The sequence below is a fragment of the Ursus arctos genome, unplaced genomic scaffold (assembly GCF_023065955.2).
Source record: "Ursus arctos isolate Adak ecotype North America unplaced genomic scaffold, UrsArc2.0 scaffold_2, whole genome shotgun sequence".
Classification (NCBI taxonomy): domain Eukaryota; kingdom Metazoa; phylum Chordata; class Mammalia; order Carnivora; family Ursidae; genus Ursus; species Ursus arctos.
The window spans coordinates 35,630,678-35,650,573 of record NW_026622874.1 but is presented as its reverse complement, the minus strand read 5'-3'; the positions used below and the strand labels follow the sequence as shown (position 1 = coordinate 35,650,573).

The following is a 19,896-nucleotide window of genomic DNA, read 5'->3' as shown; positions in this document are numbered from 1 at the left end:
GGATGACTATGAAAGTATGAAATTCCAAATTCACCAACTAGCAAGTTGGATTCCCTCACACTATTCTTAAACGCAGGAAGTTGTCATGCTCCCCTCGTATTTGCACAAGTCTAACAGCCCCGCAAACCTTCTGTGTCATTCCCACCCGGAGCAGGGGTGCGTGCGTAAAGGGCAGCAGTGCTGCTGGGTGTCTGCGTGTCAGATCCGGCAGAGGGCGCCTGCGAGTCTGCGTGCGTGGAGTGGAGAGGCGGCTGGGTAACACCTGAAGTAAGAAAGTGAAATCATTTCAGAGTCTCCCCACTATAGATGAAAAATACAAATACTAGGAGGTTACAAGTATATTTGTTTACCAAACCGTGAAATGACTCAGTCTATTAAAATGTGTGTCTGCCTCTATTTAAATTCGCCTGGCAGGAAGGCGGCACCTGTGTTCTTTATTTACATATTCCCAGAGGCTCCCTCTAGGCCATGAAGTCACAGATGACTCAGGTTTCCAGGTGGCTTTTTTTGACCTCCAAGTCACTATGAGCTTTGTGAACTCTCCTTCAACTTTACAAACTGAAAGTTGGGATATTTCTTTGTAGGCAGGAACAATAAAGAATCCCTCAATATACAATATGCAAATCATTTAAAAAAGAAAAAAAAAAGAAAAATGGACAAGACATGTAACAGACATCTAATATATACAATGGAGAAAAAGTATATGCAAAAATACTGATCACTATGAAATTTTTACAATGTAAAAATGAAATATTTTAACTATTGTAATGACAGAGTTTTAAAAGATTAATAATATCTAGTACTGGAAAAGATGTGGGGAAACAGTTGCACACACACACATTTGCTCCAGAATCCCATGTCTAGAGTCTGGGGGGTGTACCATGGGTAAAATGATATCTTTAAGGATCAGGATTTGGAGAAATAGTATTTTCATTGCATATACGTGTAAATACTTTTATATATATATGTATATGTATATATATGTGTGTATACATATATACACACACACATATATACACTTATATGAATAAACATATATATGTAAAATAAATATATATTTATATAAATACTATATATATACGTTTTAGTATATATAAGCAGAAGTATATACTTTGTATATGCTTCTACATTGATGTTTGCAACATGCATAAAATATTTTTGTAAAAATAATACTACATACATAATTAAGTTCAATGATTTTTGAACAATTTTGAAAATATTTGAAAATATTACAGTGTTAGAAAAATGGATTAAGGGATTTTTTCACTACACATATCAGTAAGCCTGAAAATTTTATTGTATTCCACAATATAAATCAATTACAAAAATTAAATAACACATATAGATATTATCCCAGTAGACAATTAAAATATCACCTGATAGCAAAATTATTTTCTAGGGGGAAAAATGTGTTCTTTTATTTGAAAGTGTGAGAAACTTTCCAAGCTAATTTCACCACCAGTTTTATTGTGCCAGAGCAAGTTAGTATTTTAATATTATTCACCCTTTTCCCCAATCTATTCCACTTTAAACATTTCTTCTCACATTTTGCTTCATATAGAATGTTGTATGCATGTATTTGTGTACAAGAAGTGAAATGAGGAAACTCTGTAATGGAAAACTCTGTGGGACATTTCCTCAGTCAGTAAAAGAGTTTAACCTGAAATGTCCTGCCTACCCATCAACACCCTCAACCTCACATTCCTTTTGTTAAAATTTTGGGCAATGAATTCAAATGCTTGTAATGTTTAGATAGATCCTAGTACTACTCTGCTTGGGTAGCAGGGAAAAATGGAGGAAAGATTGAAGGTACAGTCCTATAATCAACATAAGGGGGCATTTATCATTTATTTAACTGCTTATTACAACCAATAAACTTAATCAGTATGGTACTCAAAACATTACGATGTACCTCCCCCAAAATTTTTGAGGCAGTGTTATACATACTTGTTTTCCAAACTAAGATTAATGGCCCTGTTAAACAAATAGCATAGTCTCTAATCAGAATATGTCTACAAACCTGTTTGCCTCAGAAAATGGCAATATAGCACATTATTTCAGAAAAGGCAGGAACAACCCTCATGAGGGTTGATTTATGTACCAAACACACTGGCAGACCTAACAATAAATAGAGAATGAGCAAATCACGGATTTATTGGGAATCTGAAGAGACTCAGTGGTCTTCCCTGGCAAAAATGCCTCCCACATCACTGATATTTTGCTATGAACGTGGCCACGTTACCTTAAATTCCACCATTAAGACCCACAACCTTGATTAAATTTTTTAAATAATCCAAATACCCCTGGAGGACCTCCAAACAGCAAAAATGGATTATTAATCCTCAGTGTGGATTTTAAAAAACAAATTGTATATCTCCAGTAATTTTCTGATATTGAGAATCTGGAGTTGAACAAAGAAAGATTCTACTTTGGAATTACAGCCAGGGAGGGCAAGACTGACAAAGCCCTGAAGCAGAGAGTTCTGACCTGTCTGGAGCTGCAGAAAAGCTAAGCGAGCAGGAACAGGGACGAGGATGCAGGGCCTGTAGCTCCGAGGATGCTCGAGAAACTCCCCTCCTCCCCTACAACGTTACTTGTGCCATACCTTTCCATCGTCTCCTTAACAGCGAGCATTTATTTCTGTGGTCAATTAATATTTCATGAACACCTAGATGTCCTACACTTAACACACCTGAATAAAATCACATACATAGAAACTGCACACATAATTTAAAGAAAAACTGCTTTGAGAACTTTAGAATTCAAAAAGAAAGACAGGTTCTCCTAAACTCATTTCAGTTAACCTCTCTGTGCCAACCTGCCACATTAAGAGTGGTGGGATTATCCAAAGGGCTCCGGAATCCTTCGGTTGGAGTACTGTCTGGATTAAGAGGAGGCGTGGTCTCTGAGGAGTTATTTTCTCTTTCAGAGATGCTTGTGAGTGAGAATGCAGTGGTGAGAGAAGGTGAGGGGTCGCGTGGAGTCAGAGCACTGGGCTTTTCTGTTGAGTTCAGTCCTATTGTATTCATGGGAGATGGAAGAAGGAAAACAAAATAAATACATGATTCATATCCTGCAACGTATACTCATCTGAGTTTACTAACTCCCCAGTCCATTATATACGTATATATGTATATACACGTGCAACATACAGATATGATATATGGTGTGTGTATATATTAGTAAATACATATACATATATACCCGCATATATATAAATATAGATGCATACAGAGGTATAGATATGTAGACTTAGACATAAAACAAGCTACAGAACAGAGGCTAAAGATACAAATGGGGAAATGAAATTGAAAGCAACTATGCCTTGACCTCTCCCCTTTCGATTGCTGGATTCTCAACTGTCCAAAGCAATTGGGTTCAAAAGATTCCGGGAAACAAACTGAGGTTTGCGAAAAGGGAAGTGGGTGGGGGAATGGGGTAACTGGTGATGGGCATTAAGGAGCGCACATGATGTGATAAACACTGGGTGTTATATGCGACTAATGAATCGTTGAACATTACATCAAAAACTAATGATGTGCTATATGTTGGCTAATTGAATTTAAATAAAAATTTTTTTTAAAAAAGGATGGAACCCATGCGTAAAGAAAAGTGATTAAAAGAAATTGTAAAAAAAAAAAATGTAAAGGACTTATCAATGAGGAATAGAGAAAGATAAACTCCAAAGGAGACTACTAGGAGGACTACTGTCCCAGGAGAAAAAATGAAAGATAAAGTTCTAGGTACAAAGTGATTATTTTTTAATAAATCAAAGTCAAACAAAGCAAAGATTGGGTAAAAGGGAAACAAATGACTCACATAGATACACAAATGGCCCAAATCTACAAAAATGTTTTCAACTTTTGATAACATAAGAAATACAATTTGAGATATTGAAATACCATTTTCCACAGTTTCAATTCACCTCAGAAGAAAAAACAATGTGACAAGATAGTGTTGACATAGGTACAGGGACAGCTGCTTGGAGTATACAATTAGTAAAAACTTCCTGCAGGGCACATTAGCACCATGTACTAAAGGCCTTAAAATTTTTGGTGTTCTCTTACCCAGAATGTGTATTTCTTTATAAAAGAGTTGGGGGGTGGTGCAGAGAATACACCACAAAATGTTTAAAAAAAAAAACATTGTGATTTCTAGATATTGAGGTAATAGTGATGTGTTTTTTCTAAATCATCTACGTTTGACATGTATTCATTTCTGTGAATAGCCACTTCTATGTTTTTCAATATTTAAATAACAAAAAAATTGAATTATATCACACAAGTATTTTAACCATTCAGTTCAACAAAAGTAAGAGAAAATAGCATGAATATGGAAAGAGGAGGAAGGGGAGAAACTGGAGAAAAGTAGAAGTGATAAGAATTAAGAACCAAAATTAAAAGATTACTGAACAGGAAATTCAGAAAATGGAAGTAGAAAGACACACAGAAGTCCTTGCTTCATTCATTAATGTCAAAGGCTAAGTGAAATCGATGTTTACTAAATACAGGAAGAAAACATCTAAACTCTATTGAACTGCCCCAAGGCCATGCACATGAAATAATGTGGAGTTCTTCTGTGGTTCAGAAATCCAAAGTGATAGTACAATTGTTACAGTCCTTGTTGTCCAAGGAAAATTTCCAATCTCTAGAATTTCATAACCTAATAACTCACCAATCAGCATATTTACTAACAAACGTTCACCCATAACACAGGCCAACATATCTAGCTATTAATAGGCAAGTAGCTCCTTCCTGGCTTCAGTGTAAAATCATAAGTCTAACTTGACTTATTCTCTCACCTGCTCTTTGTTGAATAAAAGGAAGGAAAGAGGGAAGAGGAAAAGACAGTAGGAAGAAAGAGAGGGAGAGAGGACAGGGAAGGGAGAGAGGGAGGAGCTTAAAATTCTGTGCAATAACATTAATGTTCTTTCATCATTGTAAACTTGAACAATTACTAATTTGTCGTTTTTAGGTTAAACTGTCTGGTTTCAGCAGGATTCCAATGATCCGTCCTGCTTTGAGAAAATTTGGTGACATTTTCCCTTTATTACCCACTCCCACTTTTCTTTTAAATTGAATTACAAAGAAACTAAAGGGAATATCATTCCAAATACCTCGCATAATCGTGCTATGCCTTGTTGAAGAGTAGCATTCCTAAAGATTATATCTCATCAAGCAAATTCACTCCAAGGTCAAAGGATAAAGGGTGTTCAGAAAACTACCCTTCTGCCTAGAAGCCTTAATATTCCTGCACATGTCTTAAGCTCAGGGCACATTCCCTAATTCAATGAATAAGAATTAAATTCAAGATTAGAAAACACACTCCAATTGCCAATTCTACATTGTCCTCCATCTACACTTTAGAGATACTACTGGTTTCTATTGGTCATTTTCTTGTTGGCCATATTTGCAAGAGGACATTCTCAATTGCATTTGGGGTCACTATTTTGACTTACCTGATGTCATCATTTGGAGGCTTATTATAACAGTCAGTGCAGAGATAATGGAAACTCTCTCAGTAAGATGATGAGTCATCTACCATTTTAAATATTCACTCCCCATTCTACCCTATTCCCATTCCCCTCCTGCAACAATAACCAATTTATATGATTGAAATGAACTTCATCATTGGTAAAAGGTGGAGATGCTAAAATGCATGAGAGTAGCTGTCATAAACCAATCACATCTACTATGCATTAATGACTTTCATGTATTTATAAAAATTCTCTGTTGTACTAATGATGATAAAATCCTAAGATTACATCTTTTAAAAAATAAGAGAGTATTGCTTCGTATGCAGATGCAGGAACAGTTAGTTTCCACATAGTTCTTTGTTTCATGGTTTGAAATGAATTTCCATTTAATTAAAAAATAATTCCTTTAATTACCCAATTCTCAGAATATTTTGAATGAACGTAACTAGAACTGTGCATTATAATTATTAAATCAGAATTAGCTTAGTGGCTTTACTTACCTTCTAATGCATACTGTCAACTCAACCATATGATGAATCAGGAAATCAGTAATACATTTTAAATAGCAATAACATTTAAGTGATATAACTTATTTTCTCTCTTATTTTGCATGTCGTATGTATGAATTTATTTTTAACATTTTCATTGTTTAAATTTAATTTATCTCAGGATTAGAATACTCATTAAGACTGTTAATTACATTGTGACAATAGAATTTGGAAATGATTGTTGTAAAGTATCGTACTAATCTGTTTTTCTTTTTTATATATATGTATATATGTGTAACATATATAGTGCGTTTAGAATTCTAATTTCTCAGCTAATTCCTTAACCAATTTTTGAACCATAAAATTTTGTGATCTAACTTGAATTGTATGTAATGTTAAAACTTAAAAAGAGATTGGAGTCCTGCCATGCAATTTATTGTCAAGTTTAAGAAAACCTATAATTTATACACAATAATACGTATACAAATGACACATTCAAGGAGTTATCAAACTTTATATCTTATAAGTAGGAATATTAAGAACAAGAAAATATCAAGAACCATTCATAATCATAACATTCATCTTTTAAAATGGTTTTACTAGAAAATAAGGGAAAATTCTATCAACATTAAATATATAAACTTAGCAACAAAAAATAAAATAAGTAAAATGCAAATATTAATTCTTACCAAAAGGGGGAGGAGAGGATTGTCCTGAAAAAAAGGAAAACAAACATCTCTTAGAAAATTTCAAATTTCATAATACTTACATAAATATAAGTTAGATTCATATATATATATATATATATATATATATATATACACCATCTCTATGTTAGTTAACATTCACAAAGTGGCAATTTTCAGTGCACTTTTCCCCACTGAAACTACATTTTTTTTCTCTTAATGTCATGTTTACAAAGCCCAAGTGCGTCAAAACTAGGCTATTCATTTTTGAATTCTCAGGTAAAATAAGAAAAAGAAAATAGAATAAAGGAGAGCTATTAGAATTAATTTTAAGCCTGCAAAAGACCTCGGACAGTTCCCCCCAAATGCATTCATTTATTTAGTTAATGATTGTTTATTGAGGGCCTACTATGTGCTAGACATCATGCCACGTTCTAGGGATATAATTTAACCAAGATATAGAAATTTCCTGCCCCCAGTGAGCTGAGTTCAGTGTGCGATGCAGACCAAAAAAAAAGAGAAAAAAGTCATATGGTGTGATGACCAATGAGGCAGAATGTGCTATAGAAGTGCATAGGGGATCATCTAATTTAGCTGGCCATTGGTGGCCAGCTGGGGGACAAGGCGATAGAGACGGTTTCTTGGATAGATTTAAGCTGTGACCTAAAGGATTATGGACAGTTAGCTTAGTTCTAGAGGAATAAGAAGCTGGAATTTGTCTTACAGGCTTTAGACAGCTATCAGAGGAAGGTGTTTAAGGGAAGGTCTAATGGAGAAGCATTTCAATTTTTTATTGAGCTTATTGTAAAATGGGAAATAGATTATCAGAAGCCAAAGCTGGGGACAGAAACATCAGGAGACTAAAAGAAAAGGATATGAGAAAAATGATGTCCTGCACAAGGAAAAATGGTACCTCCCCCCAAAAAAGAGACATGAAAAAAACCTGTGAAACACTTTGAAAGTAGTCATCAAGACTTTGTAAATCTTTGCAAGTAATAAAGGCTGAGAATGACTAAAAAGGAAAACTAATGTACTAGGTATTGCAGTGAGGGAGATTGTGGAAGCTCGCGCTAAGCTGAAGGAGAAAGAAAAGCCAAAGAGACAGGAATATTTGATATGCTTGAGACGTCTATGTAAAAATGTTTAGGAATATTTGGAGGCGCCTACATTGTTGGTGGGAATGCAAGTTGGTACAGCCACTCTGGAAAACAGTGTGGAGGTCCCTTAAAAAGTTAAAAATTGAGCTACCCTATGATCCAGCCATTGCACTACTGGGTATTTACCCCAAAGATACAGACGTAGTGAAGAGAAGGGCCATATGCACCCCAATGTTCATAGCAGCATTGTCCACAATAGCTAAATCGTGGAAGGAGCCAATATGTCCTTCAACAGATGACTGGATTAAGAAGATGTGGTCCATATATACAATGGAATATTACTCAGCCATCAAAAAGAATGATTTCTCAACATTTGCTGCATCATGGACGGCACTGGAGGAGATAATGCTAAATGAAATAAGTCAAGCAGAGAAAGACAATTATCATATGGTTTCTCTCATCTGTGGAACATAAGAACTAGGAAGATTGGTAGGAGAAGAAAAGGATAAAGAAAGGGGGGGTAATCAGAAGGGGGAATGAAGCATGAGAGACTATGGACTCTGAGAAACAAACTGAGGGCCTCAGAGGGGAGGGGGGTGGGGGAATGGGATGGGCTGGTGATGGGTAGTAAGGAGGGCACGTATTGCATGGAGCACTGGGTGTTATACGCAACTAATGAATCATCGAACTTTACATCAGAAACCAGGGACATACTGTATGGTGATTAACATAATATAATTAAAAAAATTATTATAACAAAAAAATAAATTAAAAAAAAGGAATATTTGGAGGTGGAGGTTGGTAGCTCAGGACATACATCTGGGCTAAGGCTATGGATCAGCATATAGATGAATATTATAGCTACAGAGGTGAAGGTGATCCCCCAGACATAAAAAAGAGGAGCGTCCAGGATAGAATTCTGAAGCTGAATAAATATTAAAGGAGAGGGACAGCAAAGGTGACCTAATTTTCTATTTAGGAGGTGTACTGAAGTCAAGAAGGGTTACGAATAGAGGGTGTTTCAAGAAGGAAATTAATGAAATCAAGTAAGGTGAGAACTAACATGGATCGATTGGATTTATCAACAGGGCTTGTGGGAATGTTGGAAAGGCCGGCCTTATTGCTATGGTGGGAACTGGATTCAGTCTGCAGGGGAGTGAGGCATGTTTTCATCCCCCCTCTTTGTAAATGACCATTAAAAAGATCATAAAACTCTTTTCCAAATGGTAGTCAACTGATGTGAAAAGGAATCAAGCTCCAGGTAAAAGAACAGGTTGCCTACTACTTAAAGCATCTTCTTGCCTGGAGATTTTATTTTCTGATCTGAAGAAATTTTCTCCCCACAGAAGCACCATCAGATGGGTATGACCCAGGATTCTTCAATGACATTCCCTGGCTTATTCCTTGATATAAAAAGTATTTGTAATATTATATATTTGTAATATATATATATATATATTTTACATGTATATCATGTAAGTGTGTAATTATTAAAATATATATTATTAAAATGTATATTGTATCCAATATTTTCTTACTTTCTCACCATAGTTCTCTACTTTTTCTTCATCATTCGAACTTAAGTATTGTTTTTCATTTACATAATTTGGATTTTTGTTCCTCCTCTCGTTCAGTCAGTTTTTATTTTTCTAGCCCATATAAAATAATATTTTTATTTTTTATTTTATTTATTTTCACATTAGTAGTCCTCTCTCTTCTCATTTGTTTTTATTTCCTTCTAAATTACGTTCTTAGAATTGTGTCAATTTGCAAAATAAGTAATAAGAAAAATAAAGTATTACTATAAGAGTGACTAACAGCTCTTGTGTTTTAAGTGAAAGAAAAAGTAATCCTCGTGATAAATGTAGATCATTTAACATATAGCCACTCTCAAAATATTCAGGTTAGTTTGAGTGTATAAACACGTTTCATATAATACATCTCTTCTCTTTATCTATGAAGTATAGAAGTTTTTAAATATCTAAAACTATTTTGATATGCCCCTTCTCAATATAAACACCTAATTCCTTGGAACTTTGAACAAGTTAATTTGATTCAGTTAAGTAAAAAAAAATTGTTTTGCTGGCATGATATTAGGTGCTAGGTTTTAACATGTAAAAGGTGTGGTCCTTTGCTTTGGGAGAAATTACCATCTGTGAGATATTTATATCCATATCAATAGAAATCTCCAAGAGTCTGCAAAGACATTGAGGTCATAGGTGAACCTGATTGTGACTAATAATTAAAATATCTTCCAATGGAGATCAGCAAGAATCACACCACAAGACAAGGGGGAAGACAAGTAGCCGTAGATATGTAGCTAAGAGCCTTGCATATCATAAGTGGTTGATAAATACTTGTTGAATGGTTTTGAGCATGAGTAAATGCAAGGGAGAAATCAGAGAGATCTGATGACAACACCTTTGGGAGAAGAGCCAGGAGCAAGACTTATAGGCTATGATAAAGAGATTGAATGTTTTCCTGAGAGTGATGGAAGCTATTGGATCAATAAAGTAGAAGAGAAATCAAATAGTAGATTTGATGACAGAGAAAAGAGGAATCTTAATGTTACCTGTACTAGATCCATCACTAACTCCACGGACCACTGTACTTTATTGTTCTTATTTTTTTATTAGTTTGTTGCCACCAAAATATGTAACACAAATGACATAGAACACGTTATAAAAAGAATTTACAATTTGTCACATATTTATTATGGAAATGAAGAAAGGAATGTTGGGATAATAAGGAAGCTTTCTTTTTAACATAAGAACTATGAATACTAGAGTAAATATGCTAGAAATATTTCTAAACAGTAGACAATTCATCAGGCCACATACATGTTAAATGCCCCCCAAAATACTAATTTAATTCTAACTGTTTCAAATGCAGTGAATGCTTTTAGAAGGCTCCTGGGTGGCTCAATCAGTTAAGTGTCTTGACTTTTGATTTTGATTCAGGTCATGGTCTCAGGATCCTGGGACTGAGCCCTGCGTCGGGCTCCACACTCAGTGTGGAGTCCGCTTGGGATTCTCTCTCTCCCTCTCCCTCTGCCTCTCCTGTGACTCATGCTCTAAATAAATGAATACATAAAGAAGTAAAATAATTTTTTAAAAAAGTAATGAATCTTTTTGAAGGAAATATGTGATGTATAGTATTTTAATCCAAGTTTTGAAAAGGGTAAATTACAAAAATGGAGAAGACAATTTCTATAGGTGTATCTTTTTAAAAGAATAATTCAGAAATGATATTTTATTATTATTAATTGCTAATATGTATTGAGTGTTCATGGTATGTCAGGCACTATCGTAAGCCTGTTGTTTGTATTTTCTCTCTTAAGGATCACAACACCCTAAGAAGCTTAGAGAAGTCAAGTGTCTTGGCTAAGTTCACAAGGCTAGTATATGCTAGCCCAGGCTTGAACCTGAGCCTGTCTGACTCTGCAGACCATGCTGTCAACCCCAGGCCTCCTGCTCTCCTCATTAATTTATCCTCACTGCCTTTCCTCTCCATCTGACCTTTCAGCATGGAAATTCTTTTAGCCAATGTTTTAGGTTATATAGAGATCGGTATTTTCTAAATCTCATAAGCTAAATAAAAAAGCATCTTAATCAGCATTGGACTACAAAATAAATGGCTAATAGTGCTACACATGCTAAAACAAACTTGGCCCTAAATATAGACATTTAGGTTAAATTATACTTTACTGGATAAATGTTCTATGTATGGTATAGGTAAATACTAGAGAAAAATCAGAGGTGTGTCAATTTAATTTACCACAGAAGATTATTTTGAATAGAAAGTTACTCAAACTACAGTGACATCAAACAAAAGTATTGTAACTCACAGACCTCACGCCTATCTGTGAAGAGGCTTCCAGAGATTGGAAACAGAAAAATAGCTTCTCTCTATTTGTATATCTACATCTATGTATTTCTGGTCTAATCATGGCCCCATTCAACATTTCTTCAAATCCTCCAATCTTCAGTGCAACAAAATTTAGCATCCATGGCAAACAACATAATATCTAAAGATGGATCACATTTCCCTTTCCTCCCGTTCATGCTTATTTCCCATAAAGCCTTCTCAGATTGAATATGTGTTTTCCTTTATACCCGTTTATCTCAGAATCTGATTCTAAACTCCTCTGCTGAGTGATTTTTAGGTTATTTTGAAACACTGTAGCTTATTTGATGTCTTATTTCATTTTCTTTATACACACACACACACACATACATACACACACAGTCTTTTATCACTTTGAAAGAAAATTCAAGTCTTCAGCATCCCAGTTTAGACTCAATATAAGACTAAACTGACTTATTCTCATAGTCACAAAATCCCTATAAACAGATTTTCAGTCTCTATAACACTTTTAGTCAACATGATAAATCACATGCATATTACTTAGGCACTCAATAAATCTTACAGAAACACACTAAAATAAAATGTCAAAAATAGAAACCACTTCCAAATTTAAGTTAATGTCCTTAAGAAAATAATCAGAAACTATAGCAATGCAACTTGAAATGACATAAGCCATATGTACTAGATTACATAAATTTAAAGGTTTTTCAATTAATTTTAAAATATCAAAAAACTTGACTACAAATCTCAAAACAGAAACACATATAAAGACAACTTACATGAAATAACCTCGTTAAAAATCTAACTAATATCTAAAGGACATATCGCCTCAAAAAACCACTTTTATGACTTAACATAAATATGAACGATACAGGAACAAATACTTCCATGGAGAATGTTTCTGCATATCAGATAAGGTAGATAGAGGAAGTTACTTAAATATTTAGGTGAGATGGTACTACCAAATGTCTGCAGTACTTTGTCGATACCTCCCATCACATTTTGTAATTCTTCCTAAATCATATGAGCAATGACTTCAATTGTCGATTGTATTTTACATATGCAGACATTATCAGAACATTACTGAAATCTAAGAAGAAGCAACTGTGCTGAAGCCTCATCATTAAACAAGAAGACCTGATCAGACTGGTTGCATGAAATACTTAATAGTTTCATGACCTACGCACTCTGCTTCAGTATATAGTGACAGAGTGATCTGTTTGGCCAGTGTAAAGCAAGAGAACTAATGTAGTTATCTCAGCTGCTTGACATAGGCAGACAGCCCTGTACTCTTCATGCCCTGGTTCATGTATGACTTAAAAGCAATCATATACTTCTAGTGGAGTCAAACAGACTTGGAAAAAGCTAGTAAACATCTGCAGAAAGTACTTAATAACTAGTGCATAATAAGTACTTAATATTAGGAAATTGCATTAATATAAATAGCATTACCACATGTGAAAACATTCTATGTGAACAGTGCTGGGAGGGTGTGGAAAACAGGTGAAGAAAAATATATGCAGTAGTAGTGGGGATTAAGAGAGGGCATGTATAATGTGTGACAATAAAAAGAAGACATTAGTACTTCTAAAAGCATGAACTGCATTGAGCGCTCTTAAATTCTATAAACACAGGAAACAAATGTAATAAAATAGAGCATAGTAAGATACTTAGTGTTTTTATTTATTATCTTTTGACCACACTCTTCTGGGACAACATTTTCTACATTTTTTTTTTTTTAAGGTAAGTGCCTATTTTCTTATTTAAACAAGGAAATATTTAGAAATATTCCAGTAGGTGGCACCATAGCCCCAAAAATCTGTAAATCATCGCGCAAGTGCTATTTTCCATTATAATCCTGTTGTGAATCACCAGTGGAATTGACTAGATACATTAAACAGATGAAAATGTAGATAACAGAGCACTTGATCTTCAAAGCTGTGTTATTCTAACAGATGTATTGTTACTGAATTTACCTTTCCCAATATGTTTCCTTTAGGACTCAAACTGTTTAAGTGATCACAAATCAAAGTTACCTTGAAGTCACACCCCTAAGTCCCTGATCAGAAATTTCAGTAAAAACTGGAAATCAGTTGAGTGAAAATGACATTTCAAAAGACGTACTTGGGCTTTAAATACTACCCGTTCTCACCATCACCCCTACCCTCAACCTCCCCCTCAAAGAAATGGAATGTCATTTCCAAAGGGATTTAAACATGTCTAGTTGGGGAAATCTAAGGAAAGTACAAGGACAGAAGGGTGAGACAGAATAGATGAAATAAATACTTATTCCCAGTATCTGCCCTAAAATGAACGGCGGCATGTTTTGAAGGCTGAGATGAATGCATATCTGACCTCTATAAATATAAAGGCCATACAAAAGTGAAATAAGCACATCAAGACAAAAAAAAATAATAAGGGCCAGTTATATGTATGGTTTTCCTTGTTTAGTAAGGCAGGATAATAATAAAGCACGTAAATAAAAACAGAAGGATTCTTTTACTTACTCTGTAAACCTGGTATGTGTCCACAGACAACAAATCCCATAAATCTCATCAAAATAGGAAGTATCTATGGGGTAAGCACTCTGTACAAGGGACAAACAAGGTTTTATCTGGATTTCAGGGAAACATAAGAAGTAGTCTTTCCTTCATTACCTTATCAGTAAATGTAATAATGACAGCAGCAGTTTACTGAACTGTTATTATGTATCAGACATTATGCTAACAGCTTTGCATGTTTTTGCATTTAGTCATCCAAGCAAGCCAGTGCGTTAGGAAGTATTTTTCCTATTTTATAGGGAATGAAACTGAGACTCGGAGTTTAGTAAATTGCTCATAGTCACACACCTAGGAAATGTGAGATTTGAAGGAGTGTCTGTCTCATCATAATTTTCCCCTTCTTTACTCAGACTTTATGTTAAAACATTGGTTTTATTGTTATTATGCCTGGAATCTCATGGATAAAACAGCTACTGCTTACCATCAGAAAATAATTTCAGAGGTTTCCAATCATATGGAGACATAGGATGTTAATATCTATTGACATGTAGTTCATTTGATAGATAAGGAAACTAAAACTCAGTGAGCTTCAATGCCTTTCTGATTTCATGCAATTTCCAAGTTCCAGCAATTACCACAGAATTTCAACATACTTTAAATACAAAAGGACATTCAGGAAACACTAGATCAAAGCCTCCAAAAAGAAGGACAGAGACCAACATAAGCAGAAGAGAGACTTGGGAGAAACAGAGACAATGCAAGAAGCAAGAAGAAACCCTGAAACCAACTGTAATTCATATTCTCAGAAATGAGACAACATGGCGTCCATGAACAAAAAGCAAAGAGTTATAAAAAGCAACATTTCAAGATTAAGAAAGGAGGCCAATAGATACTGGATAAAATGTTTGAAAAAAGAAAGAAGAAACAGTAGTACAATAGAAAGCACAATTTAAAATGCCAAAATATCGCAAAGTGTTTATGTTTGTTTCCTGGAAAGCAGGAATTGAGGTTGGGAAACAGGATGGGGACAAAGGACTGATCTCATTTACTATAAACCTAATAGTACTATACAAACTACACACACACACACACACACACACACTTGAATAAAAACACAAAATTATGGGTATGTAAAATTGAGTTAAGGGTAAAGAGGGCAAAAGCATAAGCCCAGGGTAGAATAAAATCAAGGAATTCATTATCATTAAATATAGCAATCATATCTAGCTATCTCCTAAAGAATTTTTATGTGAAACATCACAGATACTTTTGATAAATGTGAGTACATGTGAGTATGCAAACACGTTCACCTCTAAAACCAGGCATGCATTTATATGTCTTTCATATTTGGCTTGAACCATCATATTATCAATTTCAGCCATGTTGATTAAACAAATCACAACAAAAAGTTAATAAATGCAAGATGACCATCTATGAGAGATTGGTTACTTTGCCTGAATTTTTATCTTAAAATATTTATCTCTAAGTCACGGGGAAAGAAAAAAAAAGCTAGATTATCTCTTCCTGTGTAATGATGGTCAGCCTGAGGTCTTTGATTTAGATTTACAAGTCTTAAAAAGTCCCACGGTCAAATTTGTTTCAGAAGTATTTCATGCTACATGTCCGTCAAAGACATGTATAATGTGTTAACATATCAAAGGCAAAGAGAAATTTATGTAGTCTTGTTTGACCCAGAATCTTCCAGAAGTATTTGCCACCAACCCATTTTTTTCCCCATGGACACAGTATAGACACTGCCATGAAACAAGAGCACTGTGGAACCTCAGAGGAACGCACTTTATGATTCTGGTTTGTGTTTGTTACATATAACTTTACATATATATAAAGAGAAAGAGAAAAGATAAACAGTATTATAATCCCAATTAATACAAAATCAGTATTTGTATTTGTACCAGATTAAAATTTCAGTTCAAAATTCTGGGCTCCACCTCTCTAGATTCTGATTCAGTAGAATTGAGGTGTGATTTGTGCACTAGTGTTTTCTTAAAGTTCCAATGGTGATTATGGGGGGGGGGGGACAAGGATTAAGAATGATCGGTAAAGATACTTCCTTATGCATGCACAGCTAACCCTTGAACAACACAGGTTTGAACTGCACGGGTCCACTTACATGCAGATTTTTTATAGTATAGTACTGTGAATGTATTTTCTTTGTAATTTTCTTAACGGCATGTTCTTTTCTCTAGCTGACTTTATTGTAATAATACCGTCTGTAGTACATATAAAGATATAAAATATGTGCTAACAGACTGTTTTTGTTACCAGTAAGTCTTCCAATCAACAGTAGGCTATTAGCAGTTAAGTTTGGGAAAAGCCAAAAGTTATACTTGGATTTTCGACTGTGCAGGGCAGTTGGCACCCTTCGTCCCCTGTCATTCAAGGGTCAACTGTACCTAAAAACATTTCCCAGAATAGATTTACAGAGCACAGCTCAGAGATATTGCAGGTTCAGTTCCAGACCACCACAATAAAGCAAATAGTGCAATAAGAGAGTCAAATGAATTTTCTGGTTTCCCAGTGCTTATGTTTACACTATACTGTAGTCTATTAAAGTGTGCAATACCATATGGCTACAAAATGTACATACTTTAATTTAAAAATACTTTATTCCTAAAAAAATTTAGCTTTCAGCGAATCATAGGCACTGATCAAAGATTACCCCAACAAATAGAGTAGTAATGAAAAAGTTTGAAATGTTGCAAAAATTACCAAAATGCGACACAGAGGTATGAATTGAGCAAATGCTGTTAGAAAAATGATGCTGATAGACTTGCTGGAAGCAAGATTGTCACAAACCTCCCATTTGCAAAAAAAAAAAAAAAAAAAAAAAAAAAAATCTGGTGTCTGCAAAGCACAATAAAATGAAGGATGCCTGTATTCTCACGTTAAATATCTTTTTGTTCCTTAAGAAAATGTCTGTTTTTATTATCTAAATCCAGGGATAAGTACCTAATTTACAAAATATATCTCAGATAGAAAAAACTTTCTAATTATATAAATCCCTTAGTAAGTGTATGTTTTTGTAGCTGTTGGCTTTCTCTAGCATAGAATAAAATTGTAGTCAAAGAAATACAAAGAATCACCAAAGGATGTTTGTACAAGTGGTGAAATTATTTTGTTGGTGTCCTTAGTAGCATTCATACTAGTTACTGTTTAATAATCATCTACTATGTAGATGCACTTAAGTAATTTTAAGTATTACTTCATGTAACCCTTACAGAAACCCTACGATGTAGACAGCATTATCTTCTTTTCACGGATGAAGTCTCAAAAAATAAATAAATTTGTGCAAGGCTAAAGAGTTTGGTTTTAAATTCACGTCTGACACGAAAAGCCTCATGCTTATTCAACTATACTGTGCTCTAAGGGAAAACTATGTACACTCAATCCAGTAGTGAAAGACCTTTCAAGACCCAAGCATGAGTAAAACATCATGGATGAACCATTAAAATGCGATTCGGACTTAAGTCACACATTAAAATTTATTTTTAAGAAGTGCAAATTGCTGAATAATGACTATAAAAGAGTTAGAAAAAAACATTTCTTTGGGGGAAAAAAAGTGGGGGGAGGGTGTGGACAGGACTGTGGCAAAGTAAAACCAAGGTAAGCACTCACCCTTCAGTATTTTTACCCAAATCCTCAAGGAAGGAAAAATAAAACATGCTTGAAAATGGTTTATTCTTACTATGTCCGTGCTTTAAAGCAAAACAACACAACACAAAAAGCTTGTGCTGATGAAATATTTACCTTGTCGGGGTGCCTGGGTGGCATAGTTGGTTAAGCCTCTGGCTCTTGGTTTTGGCTCAGGTCATGATCTCAGGGTGGTGGGATCCAGCCCTGGCTGCCTGCCTGGGGCTTCACCCCTGCACTGTGCTCTGTGCTGGAGCCCGGAGTCCGCTTGGGATTCTCTCTCCCTGGCTCCCTCTGCCCCTCCCCCTGCACTCTCTTTCTCTCTCTCAAATAAATAAATAAACCTGAAAAAAATGCTCTTTAAAAAAAGAAAGAAACAAACGTATATCTTGTAGAAGAAATGGGTGCAGGAGCGAATGGGTCGGTGAGGCACCGTGTGGGGCAGGAAGCCAGCGATGGGGGGGGGGGGGGGCTGCACATTTACTCTAGTTCTAGAGTCAATGACTTACAGCATCAGCCACAAAGCTTTTTAAATGAACAGGGACTGAACTTTGAAGGATAGTCGTGTGTGTGTGTGTGTGTGTGTGTGTGTGTGTGTGTGTGTGAATTAAATGCAAGATAATAAGAAATAAACAGAAAATAAATGTAGGTTTGAGGGAGTCCGCCTCCCAAACTTGGCTCTTATCTCACAGACAGAATCACACGTTCGCTGAGGCTGCACAAAAGCCTTCTCTCCTGAAGGGAAGGGTAATAAAAGCAAAGGCTGATAAATGCACCACTAACTTCTCATTTTCCCTTAATGAAAACTCTGAACAGAAACCTTTGATTTACTTTCAGAATCATTAAAGGAATCCCGGGCTTAACGGGAAAAGCTACACTTTCAAATAGAAAAGGTTTTCAATATGTTGTTCTCGCAAGTGTGCTGTTTGCACAGCTAAAAGCTAACAGCAGTGTCTTGACTGCTCTTGTGGTTTCTTCTCGTCGGTGTACTTCTGTTTTTCTGATTCTAAGTCTTTATAGGAAAGGAAGAGGTGCAGCTCCTGTGGTTAAGCACACAAGCAGTCCAAATGGTGAAACGGGTTGCCATAGCACCGGCAGAATCAGCTCCATCTCAGGCTTAAACCACAACTTCTGCACTTTATGTTGAAGCTGTCTGATTATACATTTAACTGCTACAAAAAAAGAAAGAAAAGAAAAAGGGAAAAGACAGACAGAGAGAAAGAAAGATGAAAGAGAGAGAAAGAAGGAAGGAAAGAAGAAAGAAAGAAAGAAAGAAAGAAAGAAAGAAAGAAAGAAAGAAAGAGAAAGAAAGAAAGAAAGAAAGAAAGAAAGAAAGAAAGAAAGAAAGAAAGAAAGAAAGAAAGAAAGAAAGAAAGAAAGAAAACTGAATTTCAGGTTGATTTGTTTTTGTTTTGCTGAAAAGGTATTTCAAAGATAAGGTTGATTATTATGGTGGTGATTTGTTTCACTGAGAAAGCACTTTCTTTCGAAAACATTTGCAAATGATATTTTAATAAGAAAGAAAAGTCAGATCCAATCTTATCTTTCATAACATAAAAAGTCACCGTCTCTTTGGCTAGCAATTAAATTTGATTAATTAGTTACATAATGAAAGTTGAAGAAAATAGATGGCAAACAAACAAAAATAAGACAAATGTGCTTATTTGTAAATAGATTTCACTTTCCTCTTACTTCAAGATTAGGAAATGACCAAACAGAGACAAGGCAAGGATATTTCCTATACACGCAGCATCCTTCATCATCACATAGGAGCACTCTTCTACCACAAGGACATTCTGCGTCACGCCCTTTGCAGGCAAATGTAAATGAGTTGAGTGACTTCCTTAATACCGCACTTGAAGTCTCAGGAAAGGTAACGCCAGAAAACAGAGAAATGTATGGGAGCATTTTGCTGCCTTGTTCCAGTACCTGGCATGCTTCAGCCCTGGCTGGTGACAGTTTGCCAAGCTGAGTACTCCTACCAATTGTCTCATATTTTGACTAAAAACAATTGTTTCGTGATAGAGAAAATATTTAAATACTGTATTAACATCCATTAATTATATATCCTGGAAAAGGTCAGGAGCAATTTTTTATTTAGCTTCTTTGGAAAAATTTATATTGGATCAG

General features: G+C 35.1%; 1 protein-coding gene across 8 annotated transcripts in view; it reads right to left on the bottom strand.

Annotated features, from left to right (window-relative positions):
- Window positions 1-19,896, bottom strand: part of PTPRC (protein tyrosine phosphatase receptor type C) — a 120,371-nt gene that overhangs the window by 57,791 nt on the left and 42,684 nt on the right. For 2 of the 8 annotated variants that reach the window (XM_057315168.1, XM_048225204.2), the window contains exons 3-5: window positions 6,654-6,677; window positions 2,819-3,016; window positions 128-262 (exon numbers count right to left, since the gene is read on the bottom strand). In XM_057315168.1, the coding sequence (XP_057171151.1) occupies window positions 128-262; window positions 2,819-3,016; window positions 6,654-6,677 (357 nt within the window). The remainder of the gene's footprint in view (window positions 1-127; window positions 263-2,818; window positions 3,017-6,653; window positions 6,678-19,896) is intronic. The other 6 variants (XM_057315169.1, XM_057315170.1, XM_057315171.1 and 3 more) reach the window with 3 other exon arrangements.